Source organism: Mustela lutreola, chromosome 7, assembly GCF_030435805.1.
Source record: "Mustela lutreola isolate mMusLut2 chromosome 7, mMusLut2.pri, whole genome shotgun sequence".
NCBI classification, from domain to species: Eukaryota; Metazoa; Chordata; class Mammalia; order Carnivora; family Mustelidae; genus Mustela; species Mustela lutreola.
In genome coordinates, this window is record NC_081296.1 from 141,017,801 (window position 1) to 141,042,045 (window position 24,245).

A 24,245-nucleotide genomic window follows, 5' to 3' on the forward strand; every position below is an offset into this window, starting at 1 on the left:
AAAAGACATGAAATAACACAAAAACGTTGAACTGCTTGACGTGTATCCCAGATTGAGGTCTGCAGCTGTGGTTGCCTGCCATTTCAAGGTAAATGAATCTAGCATAAGGACCATTGTGAAAAAAAGAAGAGGAAATTCATGAAACTGTCACCAGAGCAGTGCCACAAGACACAAAAATGTGGTACTTTTTGTCAAATACCCTTTTATCTCCTATTGAAAATGCAGCTTTCAGGGGGGTGTAGGATGGCTAATAAGAAAGGCATTCCTGCAGACTCTAATATGATTCAAGAAAAAGCAAAGTCATTATATGACGACTCAAAGCAAACGGAAGGTGAAAGATCGAAAGCTACAGAATTTAATGCCAACAAAGAATGGTTTGATAATTTTAGAAAGAGGTTTGGTTTTAAAAATGTCAAGATAACAGGAGAAGCAGCTTCTGCCAACCAAGAGGCAGCAGATGAGTTCCCAGACACCATTAAGAAAATCACTGAGGAGAAAGGATATCTGCCTGAACAGGTTTTTAATGCAGACAAAAGTGCCCTATTCTAGAATTAAATGTCACAAAAGGCATTTATTATTTAATCCATATGAAGAGACGTGAGCAGCAGGATTTAAGGCAGAAAGGGACAGACTACTGTTCTGTGCAAATGCAGTTTAGTTTAGGATCAGAGCTGCCCTCTTCTATAAACCTACCAACCCCGAGTCTTGAAACAATACCAGCTGTCAGACTTTTTGGTTGTACAAGAAGGCCTGGAAAGTGAAGACCCTTTTTCTGGATTGGTTCCATTGCTGCTTTGTCCCTGAAGTCAGGAAGTACCTTGCCAGCAAGAGATTGCCTTCTAATGTACTTTAGATATTGGACAATGCCCTCGCCACCTAGAACCCCATGAGTTGGTGTTGAAGTAGTCTACTTGCCCCCAAACATGACATCTCCAATTCAGCCCCCAGATCAAGGAAGGGGTCATCAGAACCTTTAAGGATGATTACACACAATATTCTTCTTCTTCTTCTTCTTAAAAAGATTTGTCAGAGAGTGGTGCACAAGCAGGGGGAGGAGCAGGCAGAAGCAGACTCCCCACTGGGCAAGGAGCCTGATCCAGGATTTGATCCCAGGAATCTGGGATCATGACCTGAGCTGAAGGCAAATGCTTACGTGACAGAGTCACCGAGGCCTCCCTACACACAGCAGTCTGTGAAAAGGACTGTCAACACCACTATGGAAGGGAATTGTGATAGAACATCATGAAATTCTGGAAGGTCTGTACCATCAAAGATGCCACTAAGATTATAGAAAAAGCTGTGAAAACCATCAAGCCTGAAATAATGGATTCCTGCTGGAGAAAACTGTCCAGATGTTGTATATAACTTCATAGGATTTACAATAGAACCAATCAAGAAAATCATGAAAGAGGCTGTGGATTTGGCAAAAAGACTAGGGAGGTGAAGGGTTTTAAGATGCAGATCCTGGAGAAGTCCAAGAGGTAACAGACAACACACCAGAGGAATTAACAGAAGGCCACTGGATGGAGATGAGTGCTTCCAAACTAGTGCCAGATGAGGAAGAACAAGACAGAGAAGAAGTGCCAGAAAACAAATTGACACTGGACAATCTGGCAGAAGAGTTCTGATTCTCTAAGACTGCTTTTGACTCCTTTTATGACATGAACCGTTATAGGATGTGGGTTCTGAACTAATGCTCACAGTGGAAGGATCGGTACTGTATAGAAACATATTTAGAGAGATGAAAAAGCAAAACAGAAATTACAATGTATTTCCAAAGAATTACACTGAGTGTGTTGCCTCTCCGACCTCTCCTTCCAACTCGGCCACCCCTGAGACAGCATGGCCAACCCCTCATCCTCCCTCTCCTCAGCCTACTCAACGTGAAGACAGGGGTGAAGACCATTATGATGATCCACTTCCACTTAATGAATAATAACTAATCATCAGGCCATACAGTTAATAAACTGATCTGTTGTATATGTAAACATTTTGTGTAAAAATCTAACCATATAGCAGTAACTGTACAAGATGCTTTTCTGCCAATATCACCATCACCCAAATACTCATCATGTAGAACACTGAGTGTAAGTCTTGTATGGAAGTGGATGACCTGTCCTTACATAGGCACGTGTGCCTGATGTTTAATACATAATTAATAATGCCTTAGTTTTTCTACTGTTTTAAAATTTTGCTTTCAAGGAATTACATTACTGTAAATTATGTCTCTTGCTCTTGTATCAGCCTATCATCATAGGAAAAAATGTAACAATGTTTCTAGAACTGTACTACGAATATGACTGTAGTACTTTATGCCATAAAAATTTTAGAGGGCTTCATTCATTAGTGTACAGACAAGGCCACTGTGAAGAAGTGTATCAGTTCCGCTAGGCTATCAGAGAGCAATCATACTGCTCTTGCTTCATCATCTGTGCACAAACTGTTATACCTATAAATAAGTACGCATTCCTTTTCACTTTTGACATCTAGTGTTAGCAATACATATAACATCTACCGTGTTTTGAATCCTATAAGACAAAAATTGTATAGGTACTGACAGATGGTTAATCAAACAGACAAGGTAAATTTATGATATTGGTAAATGCAGTACAGTACTATAAATGTATCTTCTCTTACGATTTTTAATATTTTCTTTTCTCTAGTTTATTGTAAGATTCTAGTGTATTAGACCTATACCATACAAAATATTTGAAATGGCTGTTTATGTTAATGGTAAGCCTTCTAGTCAACATTAGGCTACAGTAGTTAATGTTTCTGGGAAGTCAACAGTTATACATGGATTTTTGAGTATATAGATGGTTGATATCCCACACTCCTTCGTTGCTCAAAGGTCAACTGTAATTAATTAAGGGATACACATGATAAAAAGATGTAAATTGTGACATCTAAAACATAAAATGTTGGGGGAGAGTAAAAATGTGGAACTTTAGAATGCATTTACACTTAAGTTATTATGAACTGAAAATAAATGGTTATAAATCTAAGTTATACATAAGCCTCATGGTAACCACAAAGCAAAAACCTATGATAGATACACAGAGGATAAACAGAAAGGAACCTAAGCCTACCACAACAGAAATTTATTAAACTATGAAGGAAGAGAGCAGGAGAGGAAAAGAATACAGAGGAACTATTAAAAAAAAAAAAACAACAAAAGTTTATGCCTATCATTGATTATTTTAAATGTAAATGTACTGTATTCTCCAATTAAAAGACACAGAGTGGCTGAATGAGTAAAGAAAACCCATGACCCACCTATATGCTGCCTGTAAGAGAGTCACTTGAGAAGTAAGGACATAAACTGAAAAAAGATATTCTATGCAAACCGGAAACCAAAGAAAGGTAATGTATTAGATGAAAAACACTTTAAAACAAACACTATAATAAAAGACAAATAAAAAGGTATTACATAATGATAAAGGGAACAATCCAATAAGAGGATATAATGTTTGTAAATATTTATGTACCCAACACTGGAGCACCTAAGTATGTGAAGCAAATATTAACAGACCTAAAGGGAGAAACAGCAATATGGTGATAGTAGGGGACTCTGATAACCCACTTTCATCAATGGAGAGATCATCTAGACAGGTCAATTAAGAAACATCCACCTTAAATGACACACTAGACCAAATGGACTTTACAGCTTATACTGAATAGTCCATCCAAAAACAAAAGAATAGACATTCTTTTCAGTCACACATAGAACATTCTCCAGGATGGATCATATGTTAGGTCACAAGTCTTACTAAATTTTTAGATGACTGAAATCAAACATTTTCCCCACAATAATGCTATGGAACTAGGGATCAATTATATGAAGAAAACAGGAAAATTCACAAATGTGTGAAGACTAAATAACTAAATACTACTAAATAACTATGACAAAAGTCTAAATAATTACTAATTGCTACTGAACAAGCAATTGGTCAAAGAAGACATGACAAGAGAAATCAAGAAATACTTTTAGAAGAATGAAAAAGAAAATACAACATACCAAAGCTTATGGGATGCAGGAAAAGCAGTTCCAAGAGGGAAGTTCATAGTGACAATGCCTACATATCAAGAAACATCTCAAATAACCTAACTTTACACCTGAAGGACCTAGGAAAAGAACAACAAATAAAGCCCAAAGTTAGTAAAAGGAAGGAAATAACAGATCAGAGTGGAAATAAATAAACAAAACACATAAAATAGAGATCAATGAAACTAAGAACTGGTTCTTGGAAAAGGTCAACAAAATTGACAAAGCTTTAGCTAGATTCACCAAGAAAGAAAAAGACTCAAAATCAGAAATCAAAGAGCAGACACTATAACTGATACCAAAGAAATAGAGAGGATCTTAAGAGACTACTATGAAGAATTTTATGCCAACAAAGTGTGCATAAGAAATGCATAAACCCCATAAACATACAACTTGCCAAGACTGAATCATGATTATGAGACTGATGTGCCACCTGCTGTGCTAAGTCACTAAGACTGAATCATGAAGGAACTGAAAATCTGAACAGACTGATTACTAGTAAGGAGATGGTCGGAAGGTCTGTTGAGTACTGATTCAAACAAAAATCCAGAAACAGAGGACTTTACTGGCGAATTCTTCTGAACATTTAAAGAAGAATTAACTCTTTTAAAACTCTTCCCCCAAAAAAGCAGTAGCAAAAGGAACACTGCCAAACTCATTTTATGAGGCTGGCATTACCCACCCAGATACGAAAACTAGACAGGGACACCATAAGAAAAAAAAAAAATGACAGGCCAATACCCTTGATGAACACAGATGCAAAAATCCTCAACAAAATATTAGCAGACTGAATTTACAATATATTAAGAGGACCTCCTTATACTATGCTCAAGTGGAATCTGTCTCAGGGATGGAAGGATGGTTCAACATCCACAAATCAATGTGATACGTACCACACTGATGAAATGAAGGATAAAAATCATATAATCATCTCTGTGGATGCAGAAAAAGCATTTGACAAAACTCAACATCCATTTATGATTTTAAAAAAATCACAAAAAGTAGGTATAGAGGGGATGTACTTTAACATAATAAAGGCCATGGCTGACATACTCCACGATGGAAGCCGAAAGCCTTCCCTCTAAGGCCAGGAACAAGACAAGGATGCACACTCTTACCACATGTACGCAACAAAATATCAGGAGTCCTAGTCGGGGCATTAGACAAGAAATAAAAGGCATCCAAATATGATGTAAAACTCACTATTTGCAATGTGGTATGATACTAGACAACCCTAAAGACTCTACCAGAAACTCTAAGAATTAACAAAGGAGTTCAGTAAAGTTGTAGGATACCAAATCAATTCACATAAGTCTGCTGCATTTCTATACACTAATAACAAAATTATCAGAGAAATTAACAATCCCACTCACAACAGTAAACAAAAGGAATAAAATACCTAGGAATAACTTTAACCAGGGAGGTAAAAGACCTGCACACTGTAAACTTACTTTAGATACTGATAAAAGAAAACTGAAGAAGCAAAGCAGTGGAGAGATACTCCATGCTCATAAAAGAATATAATTAAAATGTCCATGCTACTACCCAAAGTAATCTACAGATTCAGGGCAATCCCTACCAAAATTTTAACGACATTCTTCTCAGAAGTAGAACAAGCAATCCTAAAATTATGTAATTACAAAAGACTCTGAATAGCCAAAGCTATCTTGGAAAAAAATAAAGCTGGAGGCATTCATGTTCCTGATTTCAAACTATATTACAAAGCTATAGTAATCAAAACAGTATGGTGTCAGCATCAAAACAAACACATCAATGAAACAGAACAGAGCCCAGAAATAAACATATGCATATGTGGTCAATTAATTTATGACAAAGGAGCCAAGAATATACAATTGGGAAAGGATGGTCTTTAATAAACAGTGTGGGGAAAATGGGATAGCCACATGCAAAAGAATGAAACCAGAGCACTATCTTACACCAAACCGCAAAAGTTAACTCATTATGGATAAAAGACTTAACTGTAAGACCTAAAGCCAAACTTCCAGAAGAAATACAGCCAGTAAGCTCCCTGACATCAGTTTTGATGATGACGACTTTTTGGATTTGACACCAAAAGCAAAGGTTTGTTACCTTTGTTAGGTAAAAATAAACAAATAGACCACATGCACACTAAAAAATTTCTGCACAGCAAAGAAAACCATTAACAAAATGAAAAGGCAACCTATGGACTGGGAGAAAATATTCGCAAATCAGATCTGATAAGGGGGTAACATTCATAATGTATAAAGAATTCCTATAATTCAATAACCAAAAAACAAACCAATTAGAAAATAGAATCTGAATAGGTATCTTTCTGAAGACAAAATAGAGATAGCCAACAGGTAAGTGAATAGATGCTCAACATCATTAATGATAAGGGAAATGTAAATCCAAAACCACAATGAGATACCACTTCACGCTTTTTTAAAAAAAATTTCTTTTCAGCATAACAGAATTCATTGTTTATGCACCACGCCCAGTGCTCCGTGTAATACGTGTCCTCCCTAATACCCACCACCTGGCTCCCCCAACCTCCCACCCCCCCCGTCCCTTCAAAACCCTCAGGTTGTTTTTCAGAGTCCATAGACTCTCATGGTTCACCTCCCCTTCCAATTTCCCTCAACTCCCTTCTCCTCTCCATCTCCCTATGTCCTCCATGATATTTGTTATGCTCCACAAATAAGTGAAACCATATGATAATTGACTCTCTCTGCTTGACTTATTTCACTCAGCATAATCTCTTCCAGTCCTGACCATGTTGATACAAAAGTTGGGGATTCATCCTTTCTGATGGAGGCATAACACTCCACACCACTTCACACTTGTTAAGGGAAGATACAAGTGTTGGCAAGGCTGTGGAGAAAAGGGAGCCCTTGTGCACTGTTAATGGGAATGTAAAGTGGTGCAGCCACTGCGCAGAACAGTACGGAGGTTCTTCAAAAATAGAGCTACCATATGATCTAGAAATTCCTCTCTGGGTATTTATACGAAGAAAATGAAAACACAAGCTTGAAAAATATATGTATATAGCCCCAAGTTCACTACACCATTATTTATAATAGCCAAGATAAAGAGACAACCTAAGTGTCCACTGACGGATGAAACACACACACACACACACACACACACACACACACACACACACACGAATATTACTTGGCCTTAAATAGCCCCTGAGGGCACTATGCTGATTGAAATAAATTAGAGAAAGACAAGTCACGGGGACTACTGTGTGGAATTATTATTATTATTATGTGGAGTTTGCTAAGAATGCATCTTAGAAGTTCCCATCACAAGAAAACACTCTGCAACTATGCAAGGTGACGGATATTAACTAGACTCACCATGGTGGCCATTTCACAATATAGACAACCATCGAATCAAACAGACCCCAAACGGGCATCCCAGATGACTCTGGGGAGGCGGAGCGTGCGTACCCTGAGGTCTGGGATTACAGGCGCGCAGCTGACCGAGGTTGGCAAGCCGGGAATCTGAGCACCCAAAACCACTCACCATGCAGCGACTTCATCCCCAAGGTGTAAGAAGGCCTCCGCAGCGGGAGAGACTTGGGCAGGGAAGGGTACGTGCTGCTGAAGAGGACATCATTGGGCAGGGCTTGGTCCAGAAGTGATGCCCTGGAGGCAAAGAAGTGCTCCCTCTGGCCGCTGTAGATGCTCTCATCGGACAGCGTGCGGTGCAGGGCCCGTCTCGCCGTGGGCGTGGCAGGAAAAGGCGACTGTGGCGAGGAGAGCGCCTGGAACTGAGAGCGGCGGGCGGACAAGGAGTTACATGGTGGCCTATGTCCTCAGGACAGAGAGCAGCTCTAGTAGGAGGTGCCTCTTGATAAACAGCAGCTGCTAAGAGTCTACTGAAGCAGTCTGACAGAATGCTTTTGAGGATGGATTTCTACCCACTAAAATAGAGAAGCCATCTACATATTGATACAGTTCTATATAAATGGCAGAAGTTCTAGATAGCTGTTCTCTCTTATCCTTTGCTTTTGTCACCAGATTTGACATTTAGTTGAGGTCCTTTTGCAAAAAGCAAGCTTCTGAGAATCCATTACTTGAGAAACAAGAGACACATTAACAGTATTTTAAATATCCAGCCTCAGAGCCAGCAGAGTATCTGGTCGGTTAGCAATAAAGTTGCACTTCTTCAGTCCTTCCTAGACAAGTATTCTCCTTGGCAGGGAGAACGATGTAGAGGATGGGCAAAGATGTGAGTAGGAGGGCGGAGTCTCAGCCGGCAGAAGGCCTCTGCGGGACGTTCTGGGACAATGGGAAGGGGCAGAGAGAGGATGACACAACTGTGTCTCCGCTGAGGACGCCGGGAAGAGAGCTGACACTCAGGGTCTAACATGCTTCTGTTCATCAAACCAAGGGTTAATCAAGTCAAAGCTCCCTAGGAAGTGGTGTGCACAGCTGCCACATAAATATGAACAAATAATTAATCAAACGCATTGCCAATGAGCCCCAGGTGTAGCCGATGGTGTAAAAGTTATGCTCACTTCTAAAAATTCATGATGAGTTAAGCACAAGGTACATATAGGCTTGCCTAGAAAGCGAAGCTGCTGAGATCAGGGCTCTGTGAGTCCGTCAGTGCAGGGAACTGGGTATGGAAATGGTGCTTTTCCTTTACCCTCACCGAGAAGAGGGGGCATGGCAGAGGTGAAATGGCCCGCTGATTATGATTTTAAAAAATATAGCCAGATCCTCTCTCTCTCCCATCGGCAAGCTTCTAGGACTATCACGTACGACTCCTGCCTACCAGGCCAGGCCCCAGATCTCTCCATTCAAACACTGCTCCCAACCTGTTTTAGCACCTCTGGGGTCAGCAAAGGGATTTCCTTTTCTAGTGAGTATCCCTGCCCTGATGGTCATACAGGAAGGTGGTTTTCCACTAATTCTAGTTTCAGCCTCTTTGGGAATATTAACAAACTTCAGGGCTGTGAGCTGCCACCTTGAGGATATCCTTGGAGCGGCAATGCTTTCTTAGAAGTTCTAACATCTTGCACTGAAAGGAGGCAGGGCAGGAGATGGAAGTAGGCAATCCGCCTTGATGCTTCGCGCCCATTAAAAGGACATGATATTTGTTAGAGTGTTAGAGAGGAGAAGGGAGTTGGGGTAAATTGGAAGGGGAGGTGAATCATGAGAGACTATGGACTCTGAAAAACAATCTGAGGGGTTTGAAGTGGCGGGGGGGGGTGGGAGGTTGGGGTACCAGGTGGTGGGTATTATAGAGGGCACGGATTGCATGGAGCACTGGGTGTGGTGAAAAAATAATGAATACTGTTTTTCTGAAAATAAATAAATTGAGAAAAAAAAAAGTTGTCTTGTCCCAACATGTCGGGGTGGCCCGTCACCCCATCCCTGTTCCCCTCTAGTCTTGAAGGCACGTGCACACCGATCTGGTGTGGGTGGCGCCCATGACAGCCACCCCTCCCGTCAGAGGACTCCACTTTCTGACTTCTCCGTATTAGACTTCCATGTTTTATTTTCTTTAAAAAGGGGGGGTTCCCAAACTTTAAAACCATCCGGCACCACCAATCTATTTCAAAGCCGAGGAACACGGCCTAGAGGAGGGGCCTCTTGCTCCAGGTCAGCTCCTGTTCCCGCCCTCTTCCCAGGCCTCCTGGCTTCATGAGCTGGTCACCAGCACCCGCCGTAAGCAAGCACCAGCACTTCCCGAGACCTGGAGCTGCCCGCAGCCACCACCTCTGGCCTGTGCCTCACAGCTCTGGCTGCAAAGCGGGACCATGGGTTTGCGCTGTGTCTGTTCACCTGCCGCTGGGTGCAGCCGTTGGGGGAGGTAAGGTGATCCCTCTCTGCCTGCCAGTGAGGTTTCTTAGAAGGTCAGCAGACTGCCTGAGACAGGAGCTCTGTGGCAGGTGCTTAGGCCCTGTGGCCACCTACTGCTGAGCCACAGCTCACCACGTCCCACAGCAGATATCACACATTGCTGGCAAATCACCCTGGATTAACCCTCTCATTTGATATTGACACTCACTCACAGGTAGCACGGGCTCTCCAAGAAAGCCAGTGTGGTCCGAGTGGGTTCCAAGTCTCATAGCCCAAAGCTGGCCACTGCCAGGACCCTGACACCTGATGCAGTGGCCTGGGGCCTCAAGCCAGGCTTGGCCTGGAAGACCTCTCAAAGGCCTCACAAGGGCCTTTCTGACACAGCAGAGCCAGGGACATCCCAACGGAGAATTTCGGAAGACACACAGAGATACTTAGCTAAAGTCATCTGAAACCAAACCAAAAAGGAGGACACTGGAGAAAGACGAGCCTTACTTCCAGCCCTTCCCAGTAAGGGAGTAGCCTGCAGAGAGCCTTCTTTACAGAGGGTCTCTCGATAATGCAATCGGGACACAAAGAAGGTACACCCCTGTTTCAGGAATGTTAAAATAATTCATTTTGGAAATAAAAGCCAAGAACAGGAATGAGGGCAAAAGAGACATTTGCTTTCAATTATTTCTACTGCATGAGTAAATCAAAAGAATCAAAGCTCTAAGTTTGCCCCTTTCCAAAAATGGGAAACTGAGAATTGGAGGAAAGATTCCTTTCAGGGCAAGTTTTATTTTCCTCTAACCTCAAAGGAAAAAAATCTGAAAAAAATTTTATTTTGAAACTGGTACTTAAACATTTTAATACACCTCTTTGGGTTCTGACGGATAAAGAAGTTTCAAGTACTGTCTTTTGCGAGGTTGCTAAGGAAACAATTTGTACCCTGCGTGATGAGTCAGAGCTGTGAAGTGCTGGCTTATAAAACAGAAATTATAGAAATCAAGAATGACCAATTCTTTAAAATGATTTATGATGTTAATGTTTATGTTAATAAATCTTTATTTCGCAGCACAATGCCAGAATGGCCTTTGGAGTACACTTAATTTCTATAAATGCTGATTTTCAGTTTAGGGGGTATGTCTGGCCTATCTTGAGAAAGGTGCACGCACACACACACTCTTGTGACGAGAAGCTGGAGAGAGAATGGACAAGGCCACATAGCTCATCCTGCTGGGCATGGCCCCTGCACTCTGCTCCTGGTTTGAGGACAGCAAGTGGTTAAGGAAATACTTCAGCTTATCTTTCCAATCAACTATCAGAGTTCCTCTTAAACTATACTCTCTAGTCACTTCAAACAGACTACCAGTCACTCAGCTAAGCAGCTGGACAACAGAACATGTCCAAGTGTGCTGTGCTGCCCTTCCTGGGGGTAGATCCCCTCCTTCTGGGGCTACACAACACACCGCACACAGAAATGCCTTGTGCTCAGAGCTCTGGGCCCCACTCAACAAAGGCCAGCTCCAAGCCCTGGGAGGAGGAGATGATACACTTCTGAGGACAAGAAAGACCCTCAAGTAGGCTTCAGGACTCCTCCAAGCTAAGGCGGGCAGAACAAACTCTTCCACGTGGTTGCGCCAAGGTCTGGCCACTGACCCACAAACATAAACCCTGAGCAGGCACTCAGGACATGATGGGGAAGGAGGCTGGCTTTAGAGAATTTCTAGCCTAGAATTCTGCAAGGGAAGTGGAGAGGTTTTTGCAAAGTAAAGACAGTTTAGAAAGTTCTGAAGGTAAGTATGTAGACCTAGTTTGCTGGGCTGCAGAGGTGGCCTCTGGAGGATGAGGAGGTGAAGAGAGTGGGTGTAAATCAGGCCATCTCTCCGAGTGACTGAATGCTACGTGGTGCACAGACAGTAGACCCACCTGTCAGGGGGCAGAGGTGAGGCACACAGGACAGGACGTGAACTGGGAGCTACTTGTGGGAGGAGGGACCCTTTGGACAGAAGGCTCTAAGGCATTTACAGAAAACTTTTGTGTGATGAGGGAGCCACAGGTGCTCTGCCAACTTCTCAGAAGCAGTGCCATCTGGGTTAACGTCTGTGGAAGAGCGTGGCTTGTGCACGGGCAGTGGAGTACACTAAGGAAGATAAAGGGTGGTAGGGACAGGTAAATATAAAACCCAGACTGAAAGCTGTGGCAGTGGGGACAAAACGCTTGGAGAACGTCATAAGCTCATTTTAGGGCAGAGTGCATGAGGGCAGGAGCTGGGAGCCAACACCTCCTGGAGGGGCCACCGTGGTGAGCAGCCCCGGCCCTTCCGGCCACCCACCCTAACAGCCACACGCCCCGAGCTCTGTCCTATACCTTAAAGTTCTTCTGGGATTCAGGAGTTGGGCTTTCCAGGTCGATGAGTTTCTTGAGGTCCTCCTCGATGGTGGACTTGGAGGCTGGCTTGGGGGACGCCCGGAGGTCCCTGGTTGAGGCGCGCAGCCTGGTGTGGGCCATCTCGTTGCCATCACTCTGATGGCGCCTTGAAAGGAAGAGATGGGAGAAACCAAGCAGGGTGACGTAAGGCCATGATGGACCCTGAGGCGGTGAGTCAGGAGGTACGTATTCAAGGAGACACAAGGACAAGCTGCTCAGGTAAGTGCTTGTGAAAGAAACACAACCAACTGGAAGCACCACAAACTGCTCTTCTACAGGAACCCATTAGTCCCACTAAGCCAGAGTTAGCACGACTTACTAGTAAGACCACAGGCTACAAATCCCAAATGTTACTTCTGTACAAACTCAAACAATATGATCGAATGACTCATTTAGAACTTTTTTTTACTCCTATACTACTTTGTCAAAAAGTTCTTTATATTCAGGGCAGTCCCTCTCTAACACTCCCTTCTGCTGGGCCCTGAGTTAAAAACCCCATGGGAAGGCTGTGATTAACATCACCAAAGGGAGAATGTCACCTTCGTGCCAGAAGGTCAATTATTCTGCAGTTTGTTCTCTAGACAGACTCCTTCCTACAACATCTAAGATTCTCAAATCAATGATTTGCCACATAACTTATTTAAGGAATGAAGGAGAGAAATAATTTAAGTTTTACTTAGGAGGGAAAAATAAAAATCTCTTGACCACCCCCAGCCGGCCGCCTCTGTGGTAGGAAATTGCCTCAACCTTTTCTGTTCTCTGTCCTGTTAAAAGCAAACCACCCAGTAAGAGAAGCGAAAGAATTCTTACTTTCTCGTGTCCATAAATCCCACAGAGTTTATGGTTCCTTCGGGTTTCTTCCACCCAATCAGGTACTTGCTGGTCGCGCCCTGGCGAGGGTAGAAGGTCCTAGGGCCAGACGAAGAGGAGGAGGAGGAGGAGGGGAAGGAAGGTGCAAGCTGCGAGGTGGCAGGATGGAGCTCTTCTTTGGGGGAACTTCTGGCACTGGTGAAGACCACTGGGCTGGCAGAGTGTCGAGAGCTCATGGTACTGAGGAGAAGCGTGACAAAGACAAAAGGACCCCAGTGTGCATGTGTGCATTCCGGGGTCCACACGGCGGCTATCAAAGTGTCATCCAGGACAGGGGTTATGGCCATGTTAAAGAACAATGACTGTATCATCAAATATTAATGGGATTGGCTGGCTAGTCTTTCTTTTTTTCTTGCTACAATTTAAATGTCTGCTGTAAAAATGAAACACAGTCACTGGGGCTTAGTCTGCACTCTAAGTTAAAAGGTAAAAACAGTTGAGGAAATCAGGGATGCTTTGAAACATGCTGGCACACCGGAGTTTGTTAGGGGCTCTAGGACAGGCAAGGAACAGGAGAAATGGCAATAAAAGGTCTGGCCATCTCAGTGGCTGTCTGCCTGCCTTCCTCAGAAATAGGGGTCATGGTGATGCTCCCCAGGTCCAAGCTAGATCAGCATACAGTTCTCCAAACACCCACATCCAAGGCCAAAGAGGGACACTGATGTCTCCTTCCCCATGGCATCCGGCAGTAAGAGGGACTCTTAAAAGGCTGATCAGTGGAGTGAAAATGGGCCACTCTCCTACACCATGTACAAAAATCAACTCAAAATGGATTAAAGACTTGACTGTAAGTCCTGAAACCACAAAACTCCTAGAGGAAATCATAGGGTAATATCCTTGACATCGATCTTGGCCATGATGTCTCTGAATTTGACACCAAAAACAAAGGTAACAAATGCAAAAATAAACATGTGGGACTATGTCAAATTAAAAAGCTGCACGGCAAAGGTAACCATCAATAAAATGAAAAGGCAACCTAGTGAAGGAGAAAATACTTGTAAATCATACATCTGATAAGGGCACAATACCCAGAATATATAAATAACTCATATAACTCCAGAGAAAAAAAATCTGGTTAAAAAAGGATGTCTATCAACAGATGAATAGATAAAGATGTGGTGTTTGTGTGTATACACACACACACACACACACACACACACACACAAACATATACACATACACAATGGAATACTATGCAGCTATCAAAAGAAATGAAATCTTGCCATTTGTGATCACGTGGATGGAATGAGAGGGTATTATGCTGAGCAGAATAAGACAATTATCATATGATCTCCCTGACATGAGGAAGTTGAGAGGCAACGTTGGGGGGTTTGGGGGGTAGGAAAGGAGTAAATGGAGGGTATGTGCTATGATGAGTGCTGTGAGTGTGTAAGCCTGACAATTCACAGACCTGTACCCCTGGGGCAAATAATACATTATATGTTAATAAAAAATAATTTTTTTTTTAAATGGGCAAAGGAATCTCAATAAACATTTTTCCAAAGAAGACATACAGATGGCTAACAGTTACATGAAAAGATGCTCAACCTCACTAATTATCTGGGAAATGCAAATCTGAACCACAATTAAATATCACTCACACCTGTTAGAATGGCTGTTATCAAAAAGATAAGAAATAACAGGTGTTGACAAGAATGTGGAGAAAAGGGACCCCTTGTGCACTGTTGGTGGGGATGTAATTTGGTGCAGCCACTACGGAAAACAGCAAAATGTTCCTCAAAAAATTAAAAATAGAACTACCATATGATCTAGAAATTCCACTTCTGAGTTTTACCTAGAGAAAGTGAAAATACTAACTTGAAAGCATCTACAATCCCATGTCTATTGCAGTATTATTTACAAGACCCAAGCTATGGAAATAACCTAAGTGTCCACTGATGGACGAATGGATAAAAAAAGAGTGGTATAAATACATAATGAAATACTATACAGCCATAAAAAGAAGGAAATTCTGCCATTTGTAACAATATAAATGGACTTTGAGGGCATTACGCTAATTGAAATAAGCTGGACAAATACTATGTCATCTACTTATGCGTGCCATCTAAAAAAACCCAAGTTCACAGACACAGAGAACAGACTGGTGGCCACAGGTGGGGGTGGAGGATGGGGGAAACTGAGGGAAGAGGGTCAAAAGGTACAAATGTCCATGTGGGAGTCCTGGGGATGTGATGTATAGCATGTTGACTAAATAGAAAACACAAAGCAGGTCATGATTTGTGGATTTTAAACTTTGGTTCAAGATTAACAAAACTAAAGTCTTCAGGACCCAAGGAAAGGCTACTCATCACATACTAAAGCTCAGGATTTCCAAGGCCGGGCCTGAGAGTTCAGGATTTCTGAACGCTGGAGGCTCTTCGATGGCAGAATTTCCACACGTCCCTCCCCAGGGTCTCCCAGGACCTGTGTCCACACCACGCGAGCCCTGCTGAGTTCTCCAGTGTCAGCGGAGACCAAAGATGTGGGCTCCTACCACAGCACACTTGTCATGGAAGATTTAGTCACGAGGACGTGGTCTCACAGCATCTGCCAGCAGCGCTTTGTCAGAAACCAATGATCCTGATCTGAATAAAGCCCGGACTTAATAATAACGCATTAGCTACGACGTGTGTACCCCAGACCATGGGTGGGAGGGTACACGGGAACTCTCTGCACTGTCTTTGTAATGTTTCTGCCAATCAAAAACTAGTCTAAAATAAAAACATTTTTTATTAAAAAAAAAAAACTAAGGGCATGAACAACAACAACAAAAAATCAAAACCACCCAATCTCAGTGGTGCCGAGGGAGCACGCACAGATGAAAGTCAGTGTTGAGCCCCCACCTGCAACCTCACCTAAAAATCCATTCCCACTGGCTCGCATAGTTAAGTGTGTATCTAAAGATTCTGGACCACACTGCGAAGAACATCTTTGCGACAGAGGCAGAGGTTTCTTTTATAGGATCATAAAGGAAAGGATTGAACCCCGCTGAAAGTAAGGACTTCTAGTCCTCAAAAGAAAGATAAGCAGAATATGTGTAAAACATATACACCCAACGGTGGGCTCCAATCCAGAATACAGAACTTCTGAAACTCAACATGACAGACATTCCAATAGGAAAAATGAGCAAAGATTTGAAAAGGAATTCCACAAACAAGGATATCTAAAAGATTAATAAGTAAACATTAATGCTTAACATTGTCAGTTATCAGGAAACTACAAACTGAAGCCAAAAGAAAAACCAGTTACACACCCAAATGAAAGGCTAAAATTAAGAAGACTTCCAACATGAAGTGCTACAACGATGTGAAGTGGCCTGAACTCTCCTACACTACGGATATGCTGTCACCGTCTTGAGATGAAGCAGCTCACGTTCTCTGCTGAAGTTGAACGTGTGTGTATCGAAGGACACAGCAGCTCCACTCCTAGGCCTGTGCCTGCCATATGCACACGCAGGTGTACCAAAGGACATGTGCAAGAATCTGTAATGTCCCCAAATTGGAAACACTCCAAATGCTCCACAGAAGGGATACATGAGTTGTTCCATGTTCTCACGAGGTAAATTTGACACAGCCACGCAGCTAAACTGATGCTACCTAAGACACATGGTGACGCTCACTGAGGTACTGTTGACTTAAAGACACCAGACATGGAGTAAAACATATGGCACGATTCCACTCACATAAAGCCCAAAATAGGCAAAATGTGTGTGTGTGATTTTAGCATTCGAGACTGTGTTTACCCGGGCGAGGAGGTGGGAATGACCGGGGAAGACAAGTGAGAGGAGGTCGTGTCTGGATGTTGGCTCTGTTCCAGCGCTTGATTTGGGTAGAGATTACACGAGATATGTTCGTTTCGTGAAAATTCACGCCAATGGACAGTATGACCTGAACCTCTTTCTCTACATGTGTCATACTTCAATGAGAACACACTCACAAAAATAAATCAGAAGTAGATGACCTGAAAGGAGAAGGCCTTATCAGTCCACGAGGCTTTGCCACAGACTAGAGGGAGCGGCACGGAACAGAGGGGATCTGCAAAGTTCGCTACACTAAATGGGCCTTATTGCCACAGAACAAACATAAACATCTTTATTTTTGTAATTAAAGAGGAGGGACCAGGCTCAAACTTCACAAAAAATACGATAAAAAGAAACGACTAGCTATATTCTGATTGCTCTAACAGTTTTCTTTTTCCCAGAGACTTGTAGCTAGAGCGGAAAGGAAAGAAAAAAAATGTCTCCCAAGACCTCAAAGGGCAGCATAAATGTAAAGGCCATGTAATCTCATTTAGTTTTCACCTCTCGATAAAAAATATCCCATTTGTTTGCCTTTAAAAGGAAGAAAAGGGAAAAAGGGATACAGAACTCTTCCATAAATGCCACGCGTTAAATCAATAAGAACAAAATAATAGTAGGACTCTGTTGTGGAAAACAGACTAAAAGTGGAAAGATGAACCAGAAGGAAAAAGGAATGAGGAAGGACATAAAGACAGAGGCAGACAAGCTCAGACTGTGTCTCCAGAGACAGAGCAACACACAGTAACTCCGGAACACCAGCAGGAGCTTCCTAGGCGCTAAGAGTGGGCGTAGCCTTTGCAGTCATTTGCCACAATATGACAGGGTTGTGGCTGTTTATTGCGTTTTTAGGGACAAGAGCTTATCTCTGGCTTGTAGACTTGCCCCCCCCCCCATGATACCTCTCTCATACGCACTTATAACACAGATGTGGGGGTGTCTCCACTCATCCATGGTTACGGTGAAGCATGGGAAGCATGCTTTCTTGATGGGAAGCAGATTCCCATAAGTCAAAAATAGTACATCAGAGTCTGACCTGTACACCTTCGTCTTGGATAATCATGGGCTGGTTTTACCTGCTTCGATTAGCACCCAGAGGTGAAAGCAAGTGTTTGTGAATTACTAGTGCCGGAGCATGTCGGGGCATGTTTTACGTTGAAGGACAGACCCCAGAGATTCTGATTGGGTGCCTTGGCAGACACACGGGAATCTGCGCTCTGACTCGTTCCCAGCCAATGCCATGGTCCTTAACTCAAAACCTGAAAACCACTGCACCAGACAAGCCTTCGAAACTCCGGTAGTTTCCATTTCTCAGCAAGTATCTTGATATGATAGCACGAAGATTCAGAACCCTGGGGCTTTGAAAGACTAAGCGTGTGGTCAAAATAGAAATAATTTGCCATTAAATGTAGAATGTAGAATGAGAATAAAATGTAAATTGCATAGTCCATTAATTTTTAAATCATTTCTCCCATGTTTTAAAAAATAGCTATGCTGGTTTCAGCCATGTCTGGCCTCTGTGAAAAGGGAAATTATAGGAAAGGCTTAGAGACATCAAAGAGAGAACAATATATACAGCATATACAGTTTTTGGAGCTCTTTGCTTCCTGTATGAATTTAATTAGTACCATTTTCCTGGGAGGCGTTCAGTAAGTTTTTGAACCAGATTATAAACTCTTTGAAGGCAGACATTCTTGGGTGAGTAACAATGCCAGAATATAGTGGACTCCCGATGAAAGAGTTGTTGGACAAAGGGTTTCTCTTCAGTACGTACGGAGCTCACTATCTACTTAACTTGCTTATCTTGTTGATAGTCTGTCTCCCCCACTTAAATGGAAGCCCCACAAGGGCTGATCTTTTTCTCCTTCACTGCTGTACTCTCCATGCCTACCAGAGTCGCCGGCCATAGTAGGCATTCAATATGTGATGAGAGAAACGGTCAAATAAATCAGCTATTCATTTTAAATGTAAGAGAGAGTTAGGTGTGAAGACAATGTGTTTTACTCAGGCTGTATTTAAAACTAGGTGTTGCTTTATTTTTATTGCAGGAAATAATTAAATCTACAGATTATGCTTCTAAGCATATTCTTAAAAGGATGATTGCTTAAGTAGGACCATAGACCCCGATTATCAGTTTTATTTGTGAACGTGATGGCTGGCACTAGCTCTCAGGTGTGAAATTACAGCGCACTTTTATTCACTAATGGTTATAATCAAGACAGCCCTACTTAACAACTGATTAGATTTGGGAACAAAAGTAATAGTAAAAACAAATGAATAATTCATCAGCAGTGCTTCCTTCTTTAATGTATACCACTCACAGCATGAAGCAAGGTGAGACTCTGGCACATTTGGCCTCTAATTCCAAGCAGGCACATGAAGATCACCTGGGAGCTTTCAAAACACACATTCTTGGGCTCCAATGCCAGATATTTTAATTTGATAAGAGCTGGGCTGGTACCTAGAGTATGGATTCTTGTGGAATCTCCCTCTAAGTGTGCACACTGATCGAGAACTGCTCCAATCACTTGACTTATTCAGACTGTTAAGACATCATCAAACATCAAGAAAGTGAAGATCACCATCAAGAAAGTGAAGCCACGGGGCACCTGGGTGGCTCAGTTGGTTAAGTGTCTGCCGTCTGCTCAGGTCATGATCCCAGGGTCCGGGATCGAGTCCCGCATCGGGCTCCTTGCTCACTGGAGAGACTGCTTCTCCCTCTGCCCCCACCCGCCCCCACCCTGCACATACTTTCTCTCCCTCTCTCTCTCAAATAAATAAAACTCTCAAAAAGGAAAAAAAAAATAAAAAGGTGAAATGGTGAAGCCCCTGGAGCAGTGTTCCTCCAGCTATGACTGTGGCCACCTGCAGGGATTGATGTAAATGAAGTTTCCTTGGCTTATGTCAGATCTTCGAGAGCCCCAGAAATCTGGAGGAGTCCCCAAAGATGTCCCTAGAGTTTTACGAACTACTGTGTCAGCCTCTCACCCCCCCCCATTCTAAAATGGGTGGGCTCCTCCTTGCTTCGCAGCCCCGCTCCTGGCCCCTGCCGGTGGTGGGGCTCCTTGAAGCTGCCCACCCCGCTGGCCCTGAGCATCTCTGAGGCGGCTTTAATTACAAAACAACTACAATGAAGCCATCAGCTCCCTTGTACAGGGGGACGGTGTGGCTGCGTTGTTTCACCATCCCGCAGATTTCATGTTAATTCAATACGCTGCAATCCGGTGGTAGCCTGGGCAAATTAGATCTCTCCACGGGAGCTGTGGAGGAAGGTAATGAGTGAGCAAGACGGAACAGAAAGAGAACAGCAATCGGTATGTTAGGACATGACAGATACAACATTCGTGACTTTTCTCACTGTATCAGAAGTGAGTTTAACTGTGAGTACGGCCAAACTGAGCCGTCCGGTCGGGGGCTCCTGGATGCCACAAGAAGGGGCCACCAGCTTTACTTCTCATACCAACTACAGTGTGTTTCCCTTTCCTCAAAATGGACCAGGTTTTATTTGTCTGGTCATTCCAGGACATGAATTTTGGAAAAGGAAGAGAGCTGCATGGACATATGTACTACCTCACACAAAAAGAACGGAGGCCACGGGGTAATTGGACACTTGGGGCAGTCTGTCCCAACTTCTTGTCTCAGCCCAGTGAAACCATGAACCCAATGCTCCACGAGCTGGTGATTTCACCTTCCCAGCCGTGGTCAAACCTCCTAGGAGAAGATGCTGGACGACCTATCTGCGAGTCACAACATGTACCGCGTCATGGAGGAGGGGCTACCTCTGCTTGTGGACCTTGCAAAGGGATAACCCAAGGAGGATGGAGCAGCCTGAGTGTCAGGAGACAAAAGCCCAAATACCAGAGCTCTGAGGGCCTGGGGAGCCGTCCTGCATGTCTGCACTGTCACTAAGGCCACCACCTCCTGTGGGACACACTGGCTATGCTTGTTCTTGCGCTGCCAAAAGCTGCCGAAGGAAACACTTGGAGTCATCTGCCCTCCAGGGATGACACGGAGGGACAGAGTTTAGACAGGCTGGGTGTACTAAGTATATTTTCAGGACGGGGAGACCAGCAATTAGTCACCAGTGTAATGGCTATGACAAAATCTGCATGAAGTCTGAATGCTGGCCAGACACCAAGGGGAGGGATCAGGTTTCCTGTGATTACTTGTACAAATAACAAATACTTAAGCCTCTGGGTGACAGATAACGTGGAGGATGTATTTAAGGAGGACTCCTGTTTCCGCTGTGTTCAACACTAGCTGATTCTGTCCAATACTGGGCTCCACAATGTAGGAGGGCTTGAGAAGCCTCAATCTAAAGGATCGGGGAAAAGAAACAGGAATGATTAAGCTGGCAAAGGAGATGTGCAAATAATTATGGTAAAGAAAACTATTCATTTAGAACATGAGATACTTATTTGATGAGCACTGAATGCTGTGAAGCCAATATTGCCCTGTAGGTTAACTAACTAGAATTCAAATTAAAAAACAAACAACACAAGATATTTAGTAAGTCCAAGGGCACACTGATATATAAAGCATAGAGAAGTGGGTGGCAAGGCATACACAGTAGAAGGGGCTTCAGGGGTCACAGTGGACCACAAGCTGAACAAGTCTGCTGAGCTAGATAGGAGGGAGCTAATAAGAGAACTACGAATATTATCATATTTTTAAGCACAGCTGAGAAGAATGTCATGTTCAGGTTTGGCATCTAAAAAGGAAAAAGAAAAAGCAGGGAGCTTGAGAAGCAAAAATGTAATTATAGAATGAGACACATAAAAGACAATTATAGGACCTGTGGGAGATCCATGTTTGTTGAAGGAAAAGGAGCAAGATAAACCTCATTAAGGCAGGTGATGGAGAGCTTAAAAAAAAATGCCAAAAGCCTTTCACCTCAAAAGAAAATTTACAGTTTGCAATACACTTGATAACCTTTTCTTATTCTCACAGACATAGAAAAACAACCATTTTGTTAAGTAGGCCAGGTGTTATTCGCTCCCAGATAAGGGACCCACATGGTGAAATGCCCTGACCAGCCAGAGGGCTGTTGAGTGGCAGAATGAGACCTGTACCACCATCTCAGGATGCAAACCTACTTTCCCTCCGTTCCCCTCTCAACTTGCCTGGGGGTGGAGAACTGTTATAAAATTTCTTTAAAAATATTTCTTAAAAAAAAAAAAAAAAGAGATTGTGTGTGTGTGTGTGTGTGTACACACACACATACATATATATACGTATGTATATTTTGTATATTTTGCACATGGTTTCTTATTGATATCTACAATTTTTTATAATCTTAGCGTTCAAAAATCTTAATGTTTAGGAAAAACTCAGCTCAGAGAAACTATTTAGTCTCTCTTAATTGTTCATTTAAGCTGCAGTGAGAAGAATTTCAGGTAGGTAGACATAGGATGAAGTTTTGAAGAAGGAGAGAACATGAGCACAGGAATTGCTCAGAGAGGACATGGCCTCTCTCTGTTTGGGATCATCTTCCCTCTCCCCGCATTTGAGGCAGCTGGGCAAGTTCTGATCCTGGTAAGATGGTTTCAATAGGACAAGGGATGGACTCAGTTCTTTCCGAATTCCTTTTGGCCTGATGATATAATGGCATTGGGAGAATTGGGGCTGTCCATATTGACTGGATGAACTAATTAGCTGCATCACAGATCAGAGAGGTAATAAACCTTATGGCAGTGAGTGCCCCATCCAGCCGTCTGATGTCTATGGCTTGAGAGATGTCTCATTTTCTCAGTGTTCTCTTGAAATTTCAACCACAGTGGTTCTGTTTCTTAGTCTTTCAGGTTAACTAGACAGCACTGTATTCTAGATAAAATAATCACCCTCTCCCATAAACTGAAAGAAATGGGGCACAACAGCTTAGCACAAATCTGTGCAAGTTTCTGCTAGGTAAAAGCAAAATACAATAATCCTGAATGCCCACTGTGTGTCAGACCAAAGAAGAAATGACCAATGAAAATGACCCAACCAACATAAGACAAGCAGAGCCAACCACATGTTGAGGATAAGTTCTGGGTTTATCATTTCAGAGGCTTCACATTCAAATTCTGAATTAGCTCATAACACTTAGAAAAATAATATTCTCATCTTAAGAAAAAAGCACAGATGAGAGGCAATTCATTGTTAGCAAAAAAAAAAAAAAAATTCCAGGCAGGAGAGATCTGAGAGAGAAATGTTAGCAGAATAAAGATAACAGAGTAACTTCTAAACAAAGAAGGCATATTTCTCTCATACACAAGATGCCAAAAAGGGCAGAGAATGAAAGGCAAACACGCCGGCTCTAACGCAGACTCAGCGGCACACGGACAGTCCAGGGAGCTCCAGGAGGCCGAGGCACATCCTGCTGTTCTATGTGAACTCAATTGAAGAAGTCCTTCTATACCTCTACTCTCAAGAAACCTACAGCTTTCCTGGCATGACTAGTGAACTCATTAAGTCAGCCAGAAAAAGCACAGTCATGAAATTGAACTGTACTGGTGACCAGGGGCAGGCATTTTTCCTGGACTGAAATCAGCCCTTTTAGTGAATGTCAGACACTGACCAACTGACATCCAGATAGTGACTGATACTTGCATGGACGCTATTAAAAAGTTCTCCCCAGCTGTATTTTGCAGATGAAACAAACCTTACGTAGAGATGACTTCACTCAACGTTCACGCTGTCCCGGGACTTTTGTATACTCTTCTCCATATACCTATTCATAAAAGCAGCACACCTCTGTGAGAATACGGGCACTTCTCTACAACAAGCTTTGAGATACAGTCGTAGTCAGGAGTGGAGGATTTATGTTAGTTTTGAACTGGATTATTGGTGGAAGGCCTGAGGAGTCATCAGGCAAAAGGTGGGATCTTTTTTTTTATTAACATATAATGTATTATTTGGCCTAGGGGTACAGGTCTGTGAATTGTCAGGCTTACACGTTTCACAGCACTCAAAAAGGTGGGAACTTTAAGGAACAAGTTGTTCCTATCTGAGGTCTGTGACGTCCCGAGCGCTCCAAACTACGCTCGTGGTGGCACACAGTACGGAGAGGTGCTCAGGATGGACAGTGGGTGGGAAACAGTCTAGTGCTGGCCATCAGGGGGAAAGGATGTCACTGCATGTGTGGGAACGCCTTGACCGCCGAGCTCCGAGGGGCTATAGGCATCAGGAGGATAGGGCAGAATGGCTGGCACATGAGGGGGGTTGTGGAAGCCTGAACCCCTGAACAGAACAGGTCAGGACGTTACAGAAGAAATGTGGATTTGTACCTATGAAGGGAGTTCTCAGCTTTATAACATGTGCTCCTGAGTCTGGTCTGATG

At 43.0% G+C, this 24,245-nt stretch overlaps 1 protein-coding gene across 4 annotated transcripts in view; it reads right to left on the reverse strand.

Annotated features, from left to right (window-relative positions):
• Window positions 1-24,245, reverse strand: part of SIPA1L1 (signal induced proliferation associated 1 like 1) — a 362,171-nt gene that overhangs the window by 10,262 nt on the left and 327,664 nt on the right. For all 4 annotated transcript variants that reach the window (XM_059182928.1, XM_059182927.1, XM_059182930.1 and 1 more), the window contains 3 exons: window positions 13,069-13,308; window positions 12,199-12,364; window positions 7,559-7,805 (listed from right to left, as the gene is read on the reverse strand). In XM_059182928.1, the coding sequence (XP_059038911.1) occupies window positions 7,559-7,805; window positions 12,199-12,364; window positions 13,069-13,308 (653 nt within the window). The remainder of the gene's footprint in view (window positions 1-7,558; window positions 7,806-12,198; window positions 12,365-13,068; window positions 13,309-24,245) is intronic.